Below are 17481 nucleotides of genomic sequence, written 5' to 3' on the forward strand. Positions count from 1 at the left end.
CGCGCGACGATGATGAGTCGCGTGTAGCGTCATACTCGCGCTCGCGCCGCGCTCGCGCCGCACCCGCGGGTCAATGTACAGTGTGACTTGGCGCGCTGCACGCGGCGACGGCTGCGGGCAGGCGGGCAGGTGCTGCCGTCAGCTCGCGTGCGCCGCCAGCCGGGTCAGGCGGGTCTGAAGGACCGGCTCAAGTCCGGCTACGGATCGGCTCAGGTTCGGTCAGGTCAGGTCAGGTCAGGTCAGGTCAGGTCAGGTCGATCGGAACTTTACATGCGACCTGGTCATCCACTCGGCTGCTTTTTCGCAGAACTCGTTATCCTGGCCGCGAACTAATGGCGACATTAGTCGTCATTAGTCATTGTGTGCACTTCCGTCTGGGAGGATTTCGTCCCAGAATGCGGACTTCTGAGCCCTGTTTAACGCAAATTGGTCGGCGATGGCAATGGTAATGGAGAGTCAGTATCGTCGGAACATGTTGGAAGGACTTCTTATCCTGACCCCCGACCACGGCGCTGCGCGTGCATACATGATGCCCTCTTTTTGTCTGATTTGTGCAGCCAGTGTTCCCTGATATTGATGAAAGACGCTAATCTGGCTTTAGAGTTGCGACGTGAAAAGAAAGCTGCAAGTGCAATCATTCAAAGTGATCGGATCCAGCGAAAATATTTCCTGGGTATGCACATACGTAGGTCATAACATATATCGTCAATGCATTTGGAAGGTCGCCAGGTTGCTCAATACGAGGCGAAATTGCCTCAGGAACCGACGCGCCCGTAAAACGCCCAAACATCATCAGGGGCTGTCCAGTACGACCGGCAATATTAGGTCAGTGCTTCATCAACACGAAACGCCTTGTAGTTTTACGAACGTGAGCCCTTTCGGCCATAATGTTGGAAAACAAAATTCCCGACGATCACAAACATATATATACAAAGCCGTGTGTAGGATGGATATCCAGGAACACTAGATATCAAATGTTACCAGATGTCTATGTTCGCGAGAGTTTTTTGGAAGGAATGGGCCAACCCCAAAATTCTGGCATGATTTTTTTCTAGAATTGGATAAAACTTTCTTTATCGCTAAGCTGCGTATATACCTAGCTGAAATATGAACAATGCGATAGCTGAAATGAACTACGTTTCTACACACATGGACAGCTGCGGTTTTCACCAATCCATCTGCTATGTTTGCTTTGCCCAGCCGCTTGCTATTTTTGCGGCAATAATTTCGCTAAGTTTTGGCTTTAACATGGGCCCTTTCTGAGGCCATAGACATCAGCGGCACCAGCATTACAGCGACAAATACTTCGGGACTGTAGCATTACGATGTCGTGAGCTGGAGAAAATACGACAAACGTTGTGGTATCCGTCTTTTTTTGTTTGCTGTGGCTATGGAACTGTTTCATATTTTGTCGCAAGTTTTATTTACTTTAATACAAACTTCAGTTACTACAGTGAAGCATATCCGTGACAAATTGGTAAATTTACACTGCCAAGCCCTCGTGCCCCCCCCCCCCCCCCCTTATCCGCTGGAAACGGTGATCCAGGTCCTTATCGTCTGAATCTCAGTCGCCGATGCCTACGTCGTTCGCCCCGTATCGCGCCTGGTGCTGGCCCGTACCACGTGCCTGTCCGCCGCACCCCGCGCCCCTGTCCGCTGTACGCCGCGCCGCTGTCCGCCGCACCCCACGCCGCTTGTCCGCCGCACCTCGCGCCGGCGGCCGCACCCGCACCTCCGTCCGCCGTTCCCTGCGCCCCTGTCCGCCGTACCCCGTGCCCCTGTCCGCCGTACCCCGTGCCCCCGTCCGTCGTACCCCCGGCCGCGCTCTAATCTGCCGGGCGGGGCCCTGCCTCAGGCGCCGACGGCAGGTGCAGCTCCCACCCCTGTGGCGGGCGCGCGCGTGCCGCGCCTGGGGGCGCCGGGAGGGCGGGGGACAGGTGAGCAGCACGGTTCAGTGGCCGGCGGCCGCTGCTTCCGGTGGGGATACGGGCGCGACGGCGGTGTCGGCGCCGCTCGGACGCCGGGCGGACCAGCCGCCCCGCTGCCGAGCCGACACGGCTCGCTGCGCTGGCGCCGGCGCTGACCGGCGCCGCCTGCCGTAGCGGGCGCCGGTCGGGAGCGGAGCTGCAGGCGGCGCCGCTGACAGACGTGCCGTGTGCCGCAGGAGGGAGCTGACGGAGCTGCCAGCGGAGCCGACGGAGCTGGAGAGCAGGCCGGCGGAGCGCGCGCCATGTGAGCGGGGCTGCTCCGGTGCCGCCGTCAGCGCTCCGTTCGCCATGTCGCTCTCCCCGCTGCCCTCGGTGCCGCCCTGCGGCGACGACGGCGGCGACCTGACCAGCCTCAACTGGCTGCAGCACCTGAACCTGGCGCCCTTCTCGACGCCGCCGACGCCGCCGGCCTCGCCGCCGGCCGAAGCGAGCCGGGAGCGACGGCGCAAGAAGGCCGAGCTGGTGCTGCCCAACATCGACTACAAACAGTGCTGCGTCAAGCCGCCCTTCTCCTACGCCACCCTCATCATCATGGCCATGGAGGACAACAAGAAGAAGATGACGCTGGCAAGCATCTACAAGTGGATCAAGGAGAACTTCATATACTACAAGTCGGCAGATCCCAGCTGGCAGGTAGGCTCGGGCACCGGAAGGTCCGCTGGCGCTGGCACATTTGGGTCCGTCCGGTGACCATCAGTGGGGTGAGGGGGGAGGGGGAGGAAGGAGATGGTCCATCCACTGGACGCTTTACGCAAACTGACCTCATGTAATAAAGCCCTTGGAACTGGTGGATATCGCTGGCCTCGTCGAAAACAGTGCCCGTGCAGGACACGCCACGGTACACGAAACACGAAAAGCCACGGTACACGAAAGCAGTATAATTACACGCGGTGTCTCCTGATGCGGCCAGCGTAATGGTTGGTCTGGGGCTGTTAGGTACGGTGGCTGTAGTGACGAGGCGTCGGAAAGCCATCTGCGGCCTCGTCCGTCTAACTAGGGCTGACAGATAAATGAGCTTGTGCGGGATTAATGAGCGCGCTAAACACTCCGTGTATCGCGCGAGCCATACATATGCGGTTACTCAGTAATGCTCCATCAAGATGCACCATCCGGAGGAAAGCGATCGGACATGGCTTTTACCTGGGGTACTCCGCACCCTCGTGGGAGAAGGCGCATGCCCTGAGGCGATTTCCAGTAAGCATGGCGCGGTCCTGCTCAGGTAGTGATATATTGGATGTTACTTCCGCTTATGTCCCGTGGTGGTGAATGGGTCAGGTAATGGTTCTGATATTGGTTCAGTCAGTCAGAGTCAGATAATGGTTCCGATAACGGCAGCGTGGATGCCCAAGCTCCAGGGTCGACGCAGCTAGGTCGGCTGGCTTCGACTCTATTATTATCGCTGTTTGGCCAAACCCGATTTGAGCCTTGGTCGAACAGTTAATGAGGTTTCGGCCACATTTCGTTAGCAGCACACAAAGTCAGAACATGTTTGCCTAAAATGCGCGTAAGATTTACAAGGTAGTGGGTTAACGATCATTTTTACCGTGCCAATTACTCTCTAATTGATTACCGGTCTATACTTGATCGTCGGGTTGCCAAACATGACATCAGAATTATGACACGAGGCACTAAAACAAAGGGAGCGCCGCTATGCACGGCTGAACGTGAGCTGGCGTGTTGCAACGAGTCACGCACGAGCCGTGTGATTTTGTAAGATTCATGCAGCAGTTGCAGTATTAATGACCTTTGCTCGCGCACTCCGGTGCAATGCTGCAGAACACTGGCAGCATTTCGCGTCCCCAGTTCCAAGTTACGCTCGAAAGCACCCCCGTTTCTGGAATCACCTGACAATTCTGAAGTTACCGGTTTGTCATCAGACGAAGACTATTTTTACGAACGTTTTGCCATCAGATAAATAATATCTTTATAAATATTACACTAATCTGCAACTTTCAGCACAGAAATAGAGATTTCCGCAATCGACATCGAAGTGCAAAATAAGAGACGTCCAACATTCCCGGCTTCGCTGTCAGGAGCCCACTGGTGTTTGAACGTCGCGTTTTTGGCGTAAAGCGCTCACAGCGGCAAGGCTCGCCGGGTGGCGGCTGGTGATCCAGAGACGGTCAGCGGCTGCTGGCCGTCGCTCGCCCCTACCCCTCCCCTCCCCTCCCCCTCTCGACGGTGGACACGTTCGGCCCCCGCCCATCAGTAGGCGCCGGCCAGCGCCGCCCGACCCGCGGCATGCAGCGGTTCAAGCTGCGCTTGTTTGCACCATCGACCCCCGGGGAGCCGGGCCGACCCACCGCCTCACAGCACACCCGCCCAATAACCTTAAGTGCACGAGCGCGCCCACGTGCCCATGGGGGTGGCGTGCGCACCTGGGTGGAAGGGTGCGTGACCAATTGAGCGTTTGACGCAGTGGTAATAGGTCATTTTGGATCGCATCCGTCAAAGGAAATGTGTCTGACCGTTCTAAAATTCCGGCCGTCATGTGCGCACTTTACATGCACTTGAATGTGGTTACGTCAACACGCCACTTTCTTTGGCGCTTGCGGAGCACGTTCGTTTTTAAATCGAGCTTAGCTAAGCCGGTACCTATTCAGTTTTCACGCAGCAGTGTTTTTACTTCCATGCAGTTTACTCTTATTTCGCTCATCTTCACGGCACAACGCTCTTGGGTCGTTCTGAAAGTATAATATTGACGCATATTACATACATATGTGCGGATACATCATATATACTACATAGCACTGCCTTGCCGCCGATGGCCAGTACATCACTGCCCTGCCGCCGGTGGCCAGTGCAGCACTGCCCTGTCCGCCGGTGGCCAGTGCAGCACTGCCCTGTCGCCGATGGCCAGTGCAGCACTGCCCTGCCGCCGGTGGCCAGTGCAGCAGTGCCCTGCCGCCGGTGGCCAGTGCAGCACTGCCCTGTCGCCGATGGCCAGTGCAGCACTGCCCTGTCGCCGATGGCCAGTGCAGCACTGCCCTGTCGCCGATGGCCAGTACGGCACTGCCCTGCCGCCGGTGGCCAGTGCAGCGCTGCCCTGCCGCCGGTGGCCAGTACAGCACTGCCTTGCCGCCGGTGGCCAGTGCAGCGCTGCCCTGTCGCCGGTGGCCAGTGCAGCACTGCCCTGTCGCCGGTGGCCAGTGCAGCACTGCCCTGTCGCCGGTGGCCAGTGTAGTATTGCCCTGTCGCCGGTGGCCAGTACATCACTGCCCTGCCGCCGGTGGCCAGTACATCCCTGCCGCCGGTGGCCAGTGCAGCACTGCCCTGTCGCCGGTGGCCAGTGCAGCGCTGCCCTGCCGCCGGTGGCCAGTGTAGTATTGCCCTGCCGCCGGTGGCCAGTACATCACTGCCCTGCCGCCGGTGGCCAGTGCAGCGCTGCCCTGCCGCCGGTGGCCAGTGCAGCACTGCCCTGCCGCCGGTGGCCAGTGCAGCACTGCCCTGTCGCCGATGGCCAGTGCAGCACTGCCCTGCCGCCGGTGGCCAGTGCAGAGCGCCGGCCAAGAACGTGCGGAGGTGCGCTGCGCGCCTCCGGCCGGCGGCGAAAACTAATTAACCGTCCATCGACCGGGGCCCACGTCGTAAATATGCTACGCACCAAAATACGCGCACTGTTCTGTTTCAATGGACCACAGCCACGAGCGCAGCCAATGCCCGGATGCGCCATTAACGTTGTTCTCAATGGCGCTTTTGATCAATCACTTTTCATACAGCGGCATGCGTCGAACGCGGCATTCGTCCGACGTTCAGTAGAGAGCGGCGGAAAGTGGACAGCGATGGCTGCCGAGGTGATAGGGACTGGCATGGGGGGAGTGGGCAGGTAGCTCAGGATCCAAGCCCGCGTGAAAGTTTGAGATAAGCTGTATTCACGCTGTGATCATGCGTGCAAAGAAGGAATTTCAAAAGTGTTTTTGGCCTCTCTGTCTGTGGTGTTCTTACGTCTTCGCTAACGCCGTGCTTCCGATGTCAAAACCGCAAGTCATTCCCACTTCTGATAATGATGTGGAATCTAGAACAGCATCTGAGGCACAATTTCTGCGACAGATGAGACGGTAGCCAAAGCGGAACATTGCGCTCTGTGGGAATGCCCGCTGATGTGTTTCCAGCAAACACCGCCACCCGGTATTAGGTAAACGAGCGTTGGCCAGTGTGAGGCCGCGGACATGTGCGGTACTATCCGCGACCCACAGGCTGGAGGAGCCGGGCTCGCGTTAAGACGGCGCAGCGTCGGGATTTATAGCGTCAAAAACAGGGCCTGCCATATGCAAATTACGGTGCGATAACTGTGAGAAGGCAAGCGGACAAGACGAATGCCATCTTATGGCTATCTAAAAGATGGCATCCTACCTATCCATCGTACCTATCACCACTTAGCTGGAGTTGAACGTTAGGATAACGATATTGTTATATTTTTACCTGCGTATACCTTTTGTTCTCACGATTCAAAGTACGACTTTATTCCATCGACGTACCAAGGACAGCCAGGTGTTTGCATGAGGATGCCGAAGAGGCTTGTACTAGTGACATTGTCAATTGGAAGATCTTATTTTGACAAGAGTCGACCTTCATTATACCAGAAGTACTGAATGAACGCCATCTTCAAGGATCAGGAAGCACTCGCTATGTAGACAAAACGCACCAGCCACCCCACTCCCAGCAAATCTCGAGCACTTGAACCAATGTCATTCTGTGATAGGTTCAGTCACCTGCCTGGGCTGTGAGCTGAGCGCTGGCAGCTCTCCACCTCGTCGGGGGTCTGCCACGCATCGACCCGCTGGCACCGAGTTTGCCGTCATTGGCCCGCGTGCCACTATCCTGCCCGCCCAGTTCGGCACGGAGAGAAGCTCATGAAGTTATGTAACCCAGTGATGCGATGATGCCAATATGGGGCGCCTTTTTGTCATGGTGGGTTCGTCTAGCTACCAGCCTCTGATGGTTGTTCACGCCTTGCGCGCTCGGCGCCGCTCGACGTGTCGCCACAGGTGGCGGGCGTTGGGCGCGCGTGGGTGGCGTGTTCAGGTGAGTTGTGCGGCGCGCGCCGCGTGGGCGTCACGAGCGCCGCGACTGATGGAGCTGATATCAGGCGCGCGGCATGGGGTGCAGTGCATGGTGTCCAGGGGCCAGCCTGTGGCGCCGAGGCGGCTGATGGAGTTGATGCCGGATGCGCGGCCTGGGGCGCAGTATACAGTGTCCAGGGGTCAGCTCGCGGTGCCGAGGCGGCTGTGAGGCTGGTGTCGGATGCGCGGTCTTGGGTGCAGTGTATAGTGTCCAGGGGTCAGCTTGTGTCCCCGAGGCAGCTGATGGAGCTGGTGTCAGGTACGCGGCCTAGGGCGCAGTGTGGAGTGTCCATGGGCCAGCTCGTGTCCCCGAGGCGGCTGTGAAGCTGGTGTGGGATGCGCGGCATGGGGTGCAGTGTATAGTGTCCAGGGGCCAGCTCGTGGTGCCGAGAGGTGCAGTGTATAGTGTCCAGGGGCCAGCTCGTAGTGCCGAGAGGTGCAGTGTATAGTGTCCAGGGGTCAGCTCGTGGTGCCGAGAGGTGCAGTGTATAGTGTCCAGGGGTCAGCTCGTGGTGCCGAGAGGTGCAGTGTATAGTGTCCAGGGGTCAGCTCGTGGTGCCGAGAGGTGCAGTGTATAGTGTCCAGGGGTCAGCTCGTGGTGCCGAGAGGTGCAGTGTAGAGTGTCCAGGGGTCAGCTCGTGGCGCCGAGAGGTGCAGTGCAGAGTGTTCAGGGGTCAGCCCGTGGTGCCGAGAAGTGCAGTGTAGGGTGTCCAGGGGTCAACTCGTGGTGCCTGAGAGGTGCAGTGTAGAGTGTCCAGGGGTCAGCTCGTGGCGCCGGGAGGTGCAGTGTACAGTGTCCAGGAGTCAGGTCGTGGTGCCGAGGTCAACCTCCACCGGCGTGGCGGACTGCGGCCGCGTGATGCGTGATGCACAACGATGCGACGCGCGGCTTTTGATGCGGCGGCATTTAACAACGATTGACCGGATTATCAGCGATTGGTTTTGATCGACCATTATCCGGCGGGCAATCTCCTCGAATGCCTGCGCTCAGCTCCCATTGTGCCGGACAATGGCATGAAGCATTACTGTGCCTAATGACTGGCGAATCAATGCCAGTAGTCGCCGCACTGCCGCGAGAGCGCCTGCGTCTGCCCGCCAGAGGGCCCCTCTGTCTGCTGGCCGGAGTGCCGAAAGTTGGCGTCATTCCCTCCACCGCCGTCTGTGTGTCCAAAGTTGGCGCCGTACCTTCCTCCGCCGGCTGCGCGTCCAAAGTCGGCGCCATACCCTCCACCGGCGTCTGTGTCCACGGCCGGCGCCATACCCTCCACCGCCGTCTGTGTCCACGGCCGGCGCCATACCCTCCACCGCCGTCCGTGTCCAAAGTTGGCGCCATACCCTCTACCGCCGTCCGTTTCCACGGCCGGCGCCATACCCTCCACCGCCGTCCGTGCCTAAAGTTGACGCCATACCCTCCACCGCTGTCTGTGACCACGTCCGGCGCCTGCGGGGTGGGCCGCACCGCCGCCCGGCCGGCCAGCCCGCCAACGGTCGATCAGACGTCGGTTGGCCCGTGTAATTGGTCGTCCGGCGTCCACCCGACTTGGCGCCGTTTATGGCTGCTCCGTGACCCAGTTGTGCGCCGCCGGCACACCCGGTCACCCCGCCCCCTTCCCCCGCCCGTTCCGGCCGGCGTAGCGGCGCCTCCGGTGCCGAGGTCGGCGGCGCCTGACCGGCGCCCGCGCGGTCGGCGGCAGTCAGCGAACCGTCAGCGGTCACGTGGGGCAGCTGTCACGCCCGGCTACTGTCACCACCGCGTAGTTCTCGAGCCGGGCGGCTCGGCGAACCGTGCCGAGTCGGCTGCCCATTAGCCATGCTCGGCATGGGACGACATCAGCGTTCCGGTCTTCCAACTGACGACAGGTGGAACAGCTCCCGAAGGAGGCCGGTATTCGAAAGGCCAGCTGGGAACATCGAAGCGAGCAGGTCACGGACGAGCCGTCCGCAAATTGGCGTCGAGGAATTCGCCGGAATCGACGGGGCGCCGATCACGCGAGGGCCGACCTTTTGACCTAAACTCCGAGTGAAATTGATTGGCCTGTTCGAGACAGGTTTGTAAAATGCGTGGGTGCGACTGCAAAGCGTTGGTCGTATCTATCAGCACCGACAGCTCCCCGATCTGTTCAGAAGGAGAGGCTGCACAGGGTCCAGCCGTACCAGCCGATGGTGACACGTTGGTGAGCAGGTGGTGTGCTCAGGCCCCAGCAGTGGGGCGTGGGGACCATGACGCTGCCGAAGTGCTCCTGCGCAGCTCGGGCTTTTCCGCACGCTGCGGACATGGCATGACATCGGATGAGAACGATGACTGGTATGCCGTCCGGGCAAAGGCTATGTTTGAGTGGCGCATTTTCGTGACGCTTGAAAACTTCCTCCTTTTGTTCGACGAAGCCGAGTAAGATACAAGTCACGGAGATTTAGATAAAATGACAGGGACCATGCATCAGATACAAACACAACATCGTTATGTATGTACATGCATTGCGCGCAATTTGCTGTCGGGTGAGCTAGCCCGCTGCTGCGGTTCTCTTGCGGCTCTCCTTTTGATCTCCTGCGGTTCTTCGCTGCCGTTCTCCCACGGTTCTCCTGCGGTTCTTCTGCAATTCTCCGCTGCGATTCCCTTGCGTTTCTCCCGTGGTTCCCCGTTACGGTTCTCCTGCGGTATTCCTCTGCGGTTTCCCTGCGGTTCTCGTGCGGTTTTCCTGCGATTCTCCTGCGGTTCTCTTGCGGTTCTCCTGCAATGCTCCACTGTGGTTCTCGTGTTGGTCTCCCGCGGTTCTCCTGCGATTCTCCGTTGCTATTCTCCTGCGTTTCTCCTGTGGTTCTCCGCTGCGGTTCTCCGCCGGGTACGGCGGGTCCCTGGGACCAGCGGCTGTCCGGGGCTCTCCTGCATCGCCGTCTCTTCAGGTGACGTGCGCGTGCGGGGCGGGAGTGCCACGTCACCAGCCTTCACGAGCGGCGCCGGCAGCAGCTCACAGACGGGAGCACGCGACTGGTTGATAGGGCTGTTGCCCAAGCCATGCATTATTAGTCAGGTGAGGACCTCGACTCGTTGCTGATAAGCACGCGAGAAACGGGCGCTGTCAAACGATGTATCTGGTGTGCACGTACTTTTGGACGTACTTTTACGTACTTACTATGCACGTACTTTTGGATGTTCACGCATACAAGGAGACGATATGTCAGTGGTGACTTGCGATTTCTCGTGGCTTGAAGATAATAAAAATCATAATTCTTAGTCATGAAACAGCCATTCCAGCATCAATTTCGGAATGCTGCACCGTATGTTTGGCTGCTCTGGTGTGCGGTAACCTGCCCTCTTGGTGTAGTAGGGTAACCTGACCTCCCCACCTCCTACAAACTTAAAGATGAAACACGCTAGATGCAAAAACTTCTCGGAAAAAAGAGGAACATGGGAGCAGATCAGTGTTCCTTTTCCCGGTCCTGCACTGCACCGAATCCAACTAAAATCCTGCGGCCTCAGCCCAGGGCCCCTGTGAACTATCATGCCAGCGCAGCTTCGCGCGGAGAAATCAAAATCACCGAGTTTTATAAATGGTCTGATTACAAGCCACCGTTGGGTTCTACTCTTGCTCATAATTAAGCGCAAAACCCAATATCATGTTAAATCTTATAGCATATGGGCACTTCCCGGTTGCATTGAGATGGTAAACATCGCGTTTCATCTGGGCCAGTAAATAATCTACACTGACCTTTTAAGCGATATTTATCGAGAGTTTTCTAGAGAAGACTGCCACCAGAATCATTGAGCTCTAGGCAACGCTCTTTGTCAGGATCTTCGCAACAAACTTGCTTAGAAGACCAGCGCTCGTTGCTATGGAGACCCTGGCTCACCGAATTATCTTAACAATTCCAGTTTAGCCCAGATGTTTTTGACGTAGTCTATTTGCCATTTATCGCGCTCTTAGTCGCACACAGAACACTTAGCCATATGCCGGGCTCATAACCACATACCTGGCTCTTAGCCCTATACTTTTAGCTCTTTAGCTCTGAGCTCTTCGCTTTATGTTAAGTCAAAAATCAACTTACCAGATCGAAGGATGAAACCCGCTATTAGCGGCTTTTGCTTATTCCCTGCCTCCCTCAGAATAATCACAGCGGCTGGGCTACATCCATGTACTATTATACCAAATGGTTCTTCCTGGAAAGCCTGTCAAGCTGCCCTTACTTGTGCTGCTAACGAAAGGCGATGAGGAAGTTTGCGCGTTCTAAAAGCGGGAAGCAGAAGCCCCCCCCCCCCCTCTTAAAAGGCTATATTGCAGTGAACTGATGGGGAACCCTCGGATGCAGTGAACTGATGGGACACCCTCGGACTGGGCTGAGCCCTGGCTCAGCACCATCGGGAGTTGGAACGGAACTGAAACAGACCACTCCGTCCTGAAACCTGGAATGTATTACGAACGTATGCACTTTTAGAACTGGAACCGGATGGTTAAATAATCTGGCCGCGGAATAAAATTCATCCTATATCGCTTTCTGCGCATGTCCACTTTTTTTTTTTGCTTTTTGAGAATTCATTCCAGCGAATCCTTCCTCGTCAAAGTGATGCAACTGTCCACCATAATTCTTTTCTCAAGGATAGCAGAACTGGGTTATTCCATAACAAAGCCACTGAAAGGTAACAAGGCACCCCCTATGAAAATGGAGCGGTTACGCTAAACTACATAGATTATAACGCAAATAGCAGGATTATTCATGGAAAGATAATGTGAGCGCGCATGAATTACTACTAAGCCATGATTAAAAGACGCAAGTTCTGCCTATCCGTGTTGTGCTCCATACAGCGCCCATACTGCGTCCATGATTTATTGGTTCACTAACCAACAATGTGGTCGGTGGTGCAGCTGCGAAGCATATCACGCGGTGCCAGGACTTGATCCTGTTCTGGGCATTGCACATTTCCATATCCGGTCAGGCGTGTAGCATTGCCCCTTCTGCCCACTTGAATGCATGGGCCTTTTCCCCTGGAAGGTCGCAAGGAATTGCAGGAATATTACAGGGCCCACATCCTCGGCAGGGTGACACATATTTAGGAAGTAACATCTGTTTTATACCAGGTCGGACAGCAGAAGGCAAAACAATGAATTTGCTTTGTGGTCTGGGTAACTTCTCAGCATGAATAGCAACTTTTATGATATCGATAATTTCGCTGACGAGGTCATTAGCCGTTATGAATCATGCCACGAGTGCATACATACTGTAAAGCCGCTACACGCTCATCCCTTCTGTGAGGCGCTTGCATGGGCAAAAAAGTCAAGCAAATCTCGCAAGAACTGACAGAAATTTCTCCAGCCATGGAAATCATTGTGCGTCACTGATCCAAGGAGTATCTTTGAATCATGATCGTGACAATTGTGAATCATGAATCAATCTTCAATTGCGAGATCGTGATCTCGATCTCGATCGCGAGATCATGATCTCGCGGTCCGGGCTCGCCCTTCCGTCGTTGAACCCGGTAATTTTGCCGCGTTGGCCCTCGCGAGATCATGATTTCGCGGTCCGGGCGCGCACTTCCGTCGTTAAATCCGGTAATTTTGCCGCGTTGACCCGAAGCTTGTGTCCATAGATTTGATGGCTCCGACACATCTTCTCGAAGGGGACTGCACCAATATTTGAAACCGCAGATGATTATGCTTTTTAGCAAGCCGTATGGAATTTACTCCAATTTCTGCCATACTTTGGAGAGGAGTGGTCTCTGGAAATTGTCGGTGATTTTGCACAGACGCCTGCTTGTTTCTTAGTGCTCCAGGCCAAGTGGCTTTGCGGATGTCTCGAGTTTGGCACGGCAATTCTGCCTATTTGAAACATCTTGTCAAGCTAACAACTCCTGTTCGGGACGATGGCAAATGGTTTGGTTCTGACTCATCATAATACCGCTACAACATGCAAGCAGTTTTGTATGTACTTCCTTGACTGATCTTAACCGATTTCTCGCTGAGCACTCCCTGGAGGCATTTCCTGAAAGCAATATAGTTGCAGATATTCATCTCTCCAACCCCCCGGCAATGAGGATCTACTCTTACTGACCTCTTGGGCCCGGCCTGGTTTACTCGAAGCCGGCGCCGAATTAAATGCCGTATCCAATAACATGTGTGCGGCTCCAGACGTGCGGGGCAGCACACGAAGCGGCTTTATTCCGGTTCCAGGCCATATTGTTATATTATATTATTATATATATATTATATTATTAGATATATTATATTATTATATATATTATATTATTATATACATATAACATTATTTATAGCATATTATTATATTATATTATTATATATATTATATTATTATATATTATATTATTATATATATTATATTATTATGTATATAATATTATTATATATATATATATATTATATGTATTATTATAAAATGAAATAATATAAATTCAGACTAGCTATTAGTTTTTTGCTACGTTGAGCTCCATCTCTTCTTTATATGACGGTAATCGGTGCGCAGTGATGATTCAGAGTGCACGGCGTTGCGGTCTACGCGGCTCGTAAGGGGCGACAGGTACGACATTGTTCAGACATTGTTTGTGTGCATTCGACGTTCAGATATTGTGCTAGAGTTCCAAAAGGCTGTCAGAGTGACTGGTTTTAAAATCTGAATGAATGGGTTCAAGGCCACCGTCAAAGTGTCCGGCGAGATAAGCTGATGGCGCGCGGTCAAACTGTACCATCTGGTCGGCTCGTGACGCCTCGCCGAGCGTGAACCGTCAATGTTAAGATTTGATTTTTCATATTTTTCATTCGATTATTCATATATATTCCATTTTCATATTTTTCATATTTCACAGATATTTTTTTCAATTTGAGTGGAAACAAATTGGTCTTCAATTGCGTACCAGTTAAAAGAAAATCGAAGGTTTTATGTCTTGCATGAAATACGATCAAGGGTAAAATCAGGTCACTTTATGTGCCTAGCTGAACTTGAATGTCATACTGACCCATGTTTCAGAAAAAAGGATGTAGGCATTATAAAGCTTTTTTGATGCACTTGTTCCAACAATATACCCCGCAAACTGTATTCGCTAGAGCAAGTTGAAAAGCAGGGTTCCTGATGTCATCGCGTGTTTTCATTTGCTCCTGGCTCCTTATCGGTACGCGTATGGCTCCAGAGCTTTCAGAATCGTATTTTGGCCGTATAATGAGTTTACAGACGTGTCTTTTTTTAATTTGAACAGATGCGGCGTTATCCTCTGGTTGATTTGTCGCGGAATGATCCAGTGACGTATTCCTCGTTGAATAACCAGTAAGCGGCGATAGCACATCAGCGATTTACCAATAACCAGCACGTATGGTTCAGGTATGTGCAATGCTGCCGTCGCAAATGCACTTAACAGCGTACGTAATTTTGAACCATCATTTGTCCAATCATTCCGAGTCTGAATAGTTTGCACGTTTGGCCCCAGAACACACGAACGCACGACTCTGCGTGTCACACTGCTGCACAAGGCATGCTATCGGGCGCTTGTTTTCTTCGTCAGTATGCCACCAGCTGGCAGTTCATACAAAAAACCTTTGTCCTTTTTTAGAGGATTTTTGATTTAACAATGTCCGTAATCACCATAAACGAAGGGTCAAAAATGGCCACCATAAATTTCTGCAGCTCATGCTTTCGTCGGTTTTCGTCGTTTTTTTTATCTTCAATATTAGCTTCATGTGCGTGGTATATTAAGCTCCTAGGCTTAATTATAAATGCCATCTCCTGCTTCATTTCCGATGCCTTGTTATAACCACTTCATATCACAGAAGTGGTCACACAGAACATGACACAACACATAACACAGAACATCTTACGATCATTTTTGTAATAAAAAACCTTGTCGACGATGCTCAGCAAATTGGACGAAATTCGACAAGAGATAAGTTTTGGGTATGAGATGCGTCAGATGCTACAGGCCAGGCCACCCAGTATTTTCGAAAAAGAACCTCTGCATCCACTGGTTTGCTACTTTTAATCGGCAATGAAAAGGACACAAAACATCAAGAACAATGGCCGGAAACAACCAAGGCCCCCATGATGTTGCAGACTATCCACCTGAAGACCGCATGGCAACAAAAAAGGAAAAACGCTCTAAGAACGCAAAAAACATGCCAACAGCTAACCAAAAGACCGCAATAAGAACACAAAAGGCCACAATAGCGCCGAAGCACATATCGAGTAACACCTAGCCACTAACACCTCCACTTAAGACAAAAATAACAGCTAGATGACTTTGTGAGGTGCAAAAACCGCTGCCTGGGTGCGCCGCCCAAATCACCTTCCTAGGATGAACATTTTTGTGACGTCGCACACGACTGGGTCGGAAGGCAAACTCCGTATTTGCTGAGCGGTCTTCAAGGGAGTCCAGGTCGCCGCTGTAATCTCGCCTCACGGATGTATGATTACACGGTGGCACAAGGAGGTCGCCAGGCTGTTGTGACGTCTGCGGCGATGACGCCCAGTACCGGAGATGGCTCCCAGTCCCAGCACCGGAGTTGGCTCCCAACCCTAGCACCGGAGCTGGCTCCCAACCCCAGTGCCGGAGCTGGCTCCCAACCCCAGTACCGGAGCTGGCTCCCAACCTTAGTACTGGAGCTGGCTCCCAACCCTAGCACCGGAGCTGGCTCCCAGCCCCAGCACCGGAGCTGGCTCCCAACCCCAGCACCGGAGCTGGCTCCCAGCCCCAGCACCGGAGCTGGCTCCCAGCCCCAGTACCGGAGCTGGCTCCCAACCCTAGCACCGGAGCTGGCTCCCAGCCCCAGCACCGGAGCTGGCTCCCAACCATAGCACCGGAGCTGGCTCCCAACACCAGCACCGGAGCTGACTCCCCGGCGCTGGAGCTGACTCCTCCAGCGCTGGGGCTGACTCCCTTAGCGGAGCTTAGGGCGTCAGTCCCTAAGCGGAGCTGGAGCTGACGCCCAGCTCCAGCACCAGAGCTGACCCCCCAGCGCTGGAGCTGACTCCCCAGCGCTGGGGCTGACTTGCCCCAGCACCAAAGCTGACTCCTATCTCCAGCGCCGGACCTGACTCCCGGTCCCAGGAATGGAGCTGGCTCCCGCTCCCAGCGCCGAAGCTGACTCCCCAGCGCCGGAGCTGGGGCGCTGCCGGCTGCAGACGACAACGGTCAGCCAGCCTGGCACGGCCGGCGAGAATTCAGCCGATTCGGTGGCAAAGTGGCTTTCAATAAATCAACGACGGTGTCGACGTTCTTCTCTCCAAATGGGCTCGTGGAGAAATGGCGGCGGCACGCGATCGTCAGGGGCGAGTCGAGCGCTCGTGCTCTGGAGGGAGAGGCACGGGTCGGGTCCGAGGTCCGGGGCGGTGCGGCCGGCGCTGCCCGGCCGGTCGGTAGTGGCGGCTCGCGTGCGCCAGGTGCGCCGCCGCAGTCCGGCCAGGTGTGCCGCCACAGTCCGGCCAGGTGTGTCGCGCTGGAGCCGCCCCTGCCAACCTTGGCATGCCCAGTCGGCCTGCTATCGACCGGGCTGGACGGAGAGCCGGTCCGAGCCACGCCGCCGACCCCCTCCCATCCCCTCCCCTCCCCTCCCGCAGACCGGCTCGACGCCCGCCGGGCGGCGACCGGCGACGCCGCTGGCCGGTGGCGGAAGCAGGCCCGTAGACGAGGCGAGCGAGCTTACGCGTTTTATGGGCTGAATACAGTAGAGGTCTTAGCGCTTCAAACCATTCGTTTTGTACAACTCCCTCCCCCTGTCCACTCACCCCTGTCGTCACCCGGATGGCATCCGGCGGTGGTGGGCGTGTGTGTCGGTGGGGGGGGGGGGAGGCCACAGTGGGGAGCGTTTATAATAGTGGTCACCCCTCCAACGTCACGTGCAGGAGGGTGGTGATGCTTCCTCTTCGCGTTGTGAATCACCACCGCTCACGGAATAATTCATACCTCCAGCGCCATTCCTTTTCAGGTCGGTTTTCATGCTCCACTTTCTCGCAGCGTCATTACCACCAGCCAGTCGAGGGATGCCATGCCTTTGCGCTTGCGCGCGGTCCCCATTTCCCGCTCCGAAGTACGAGGGCTCTATTGCGCGCCCCGTCCCCGCGCCGAGTCCGGCGCAGTTGATCGAGCTGCCGTCGGCGAGGAACCACGGACTGTCGGCGAGGGGCATCGGCCGATTGATGCGTTTATGCCATAGATCTCTAGATAGATACATTATGCCATATACATCCATTCAATAGTGAAGAAGCGTTCGTTCTTATGCATTAAACTGACGCTTGTAGCATTCCTCAAACACAGAGCTGACAGATGTCGCCCATTCGCAGTCCATGCCGTGCGTTGCTTTTGAACAGGACAAGGGGGTGCCCTCAATGACTGACTTTCCCCGTCGCTGCGCCCTAGAGCATCTCACAGATCCATTGATGACCGTCTGCCCTGTTTTGTGCCGTAGAACGTTTTGCGGGCTCACCACTGACTGATCTGC

The 17481-nt window shown here is 55.2% G+C and overlaps 1 protein-coding gene across 1 annotated transcript in view; it reads left to right on the forward strand.

The window, feature by feature from the left end:
• Nucleotides 1-17481, forward strand: part of LOC119094854 (forkhead box protein J1) — a 34665-nt gene that overhangs the window by 3679 nt on the left and 13505 nt on the right. Inside the window, exon 2 of the mRNA XM_037217775.1 lies at nt 2165-2621. Within this exon, the coding sequence (XP_037073670.1) occupies nt 2277-2621 (345 nt within the window). The 5' untranslated portion in view covers nt 2165-2276. The remainder of the gene's footprint in view (nt 1-2164; nt 2622-17481) is intronic.

The sequence above is a fragment of the Pollicipes pollicipes genome, unplaced genomic scaffold (assembly GCF_011947565.3).
Source record: "Pollicipes pollicipes isolate AB1234 unplaced genomic scaffold, Ppol_2.1 Scaffold_4219;HRSCAF=4965_pilon_pilon_pilon, whole genome shotgun sequence".
Taxonomy (NCBI): domain Eukaryota; kingdom Metazoa; phylum Arthropoda; class Thecostraca; order Pollicipedomorpha; family Pollicipedidae; genus Pollicipes; species Pollicipes pollicipes.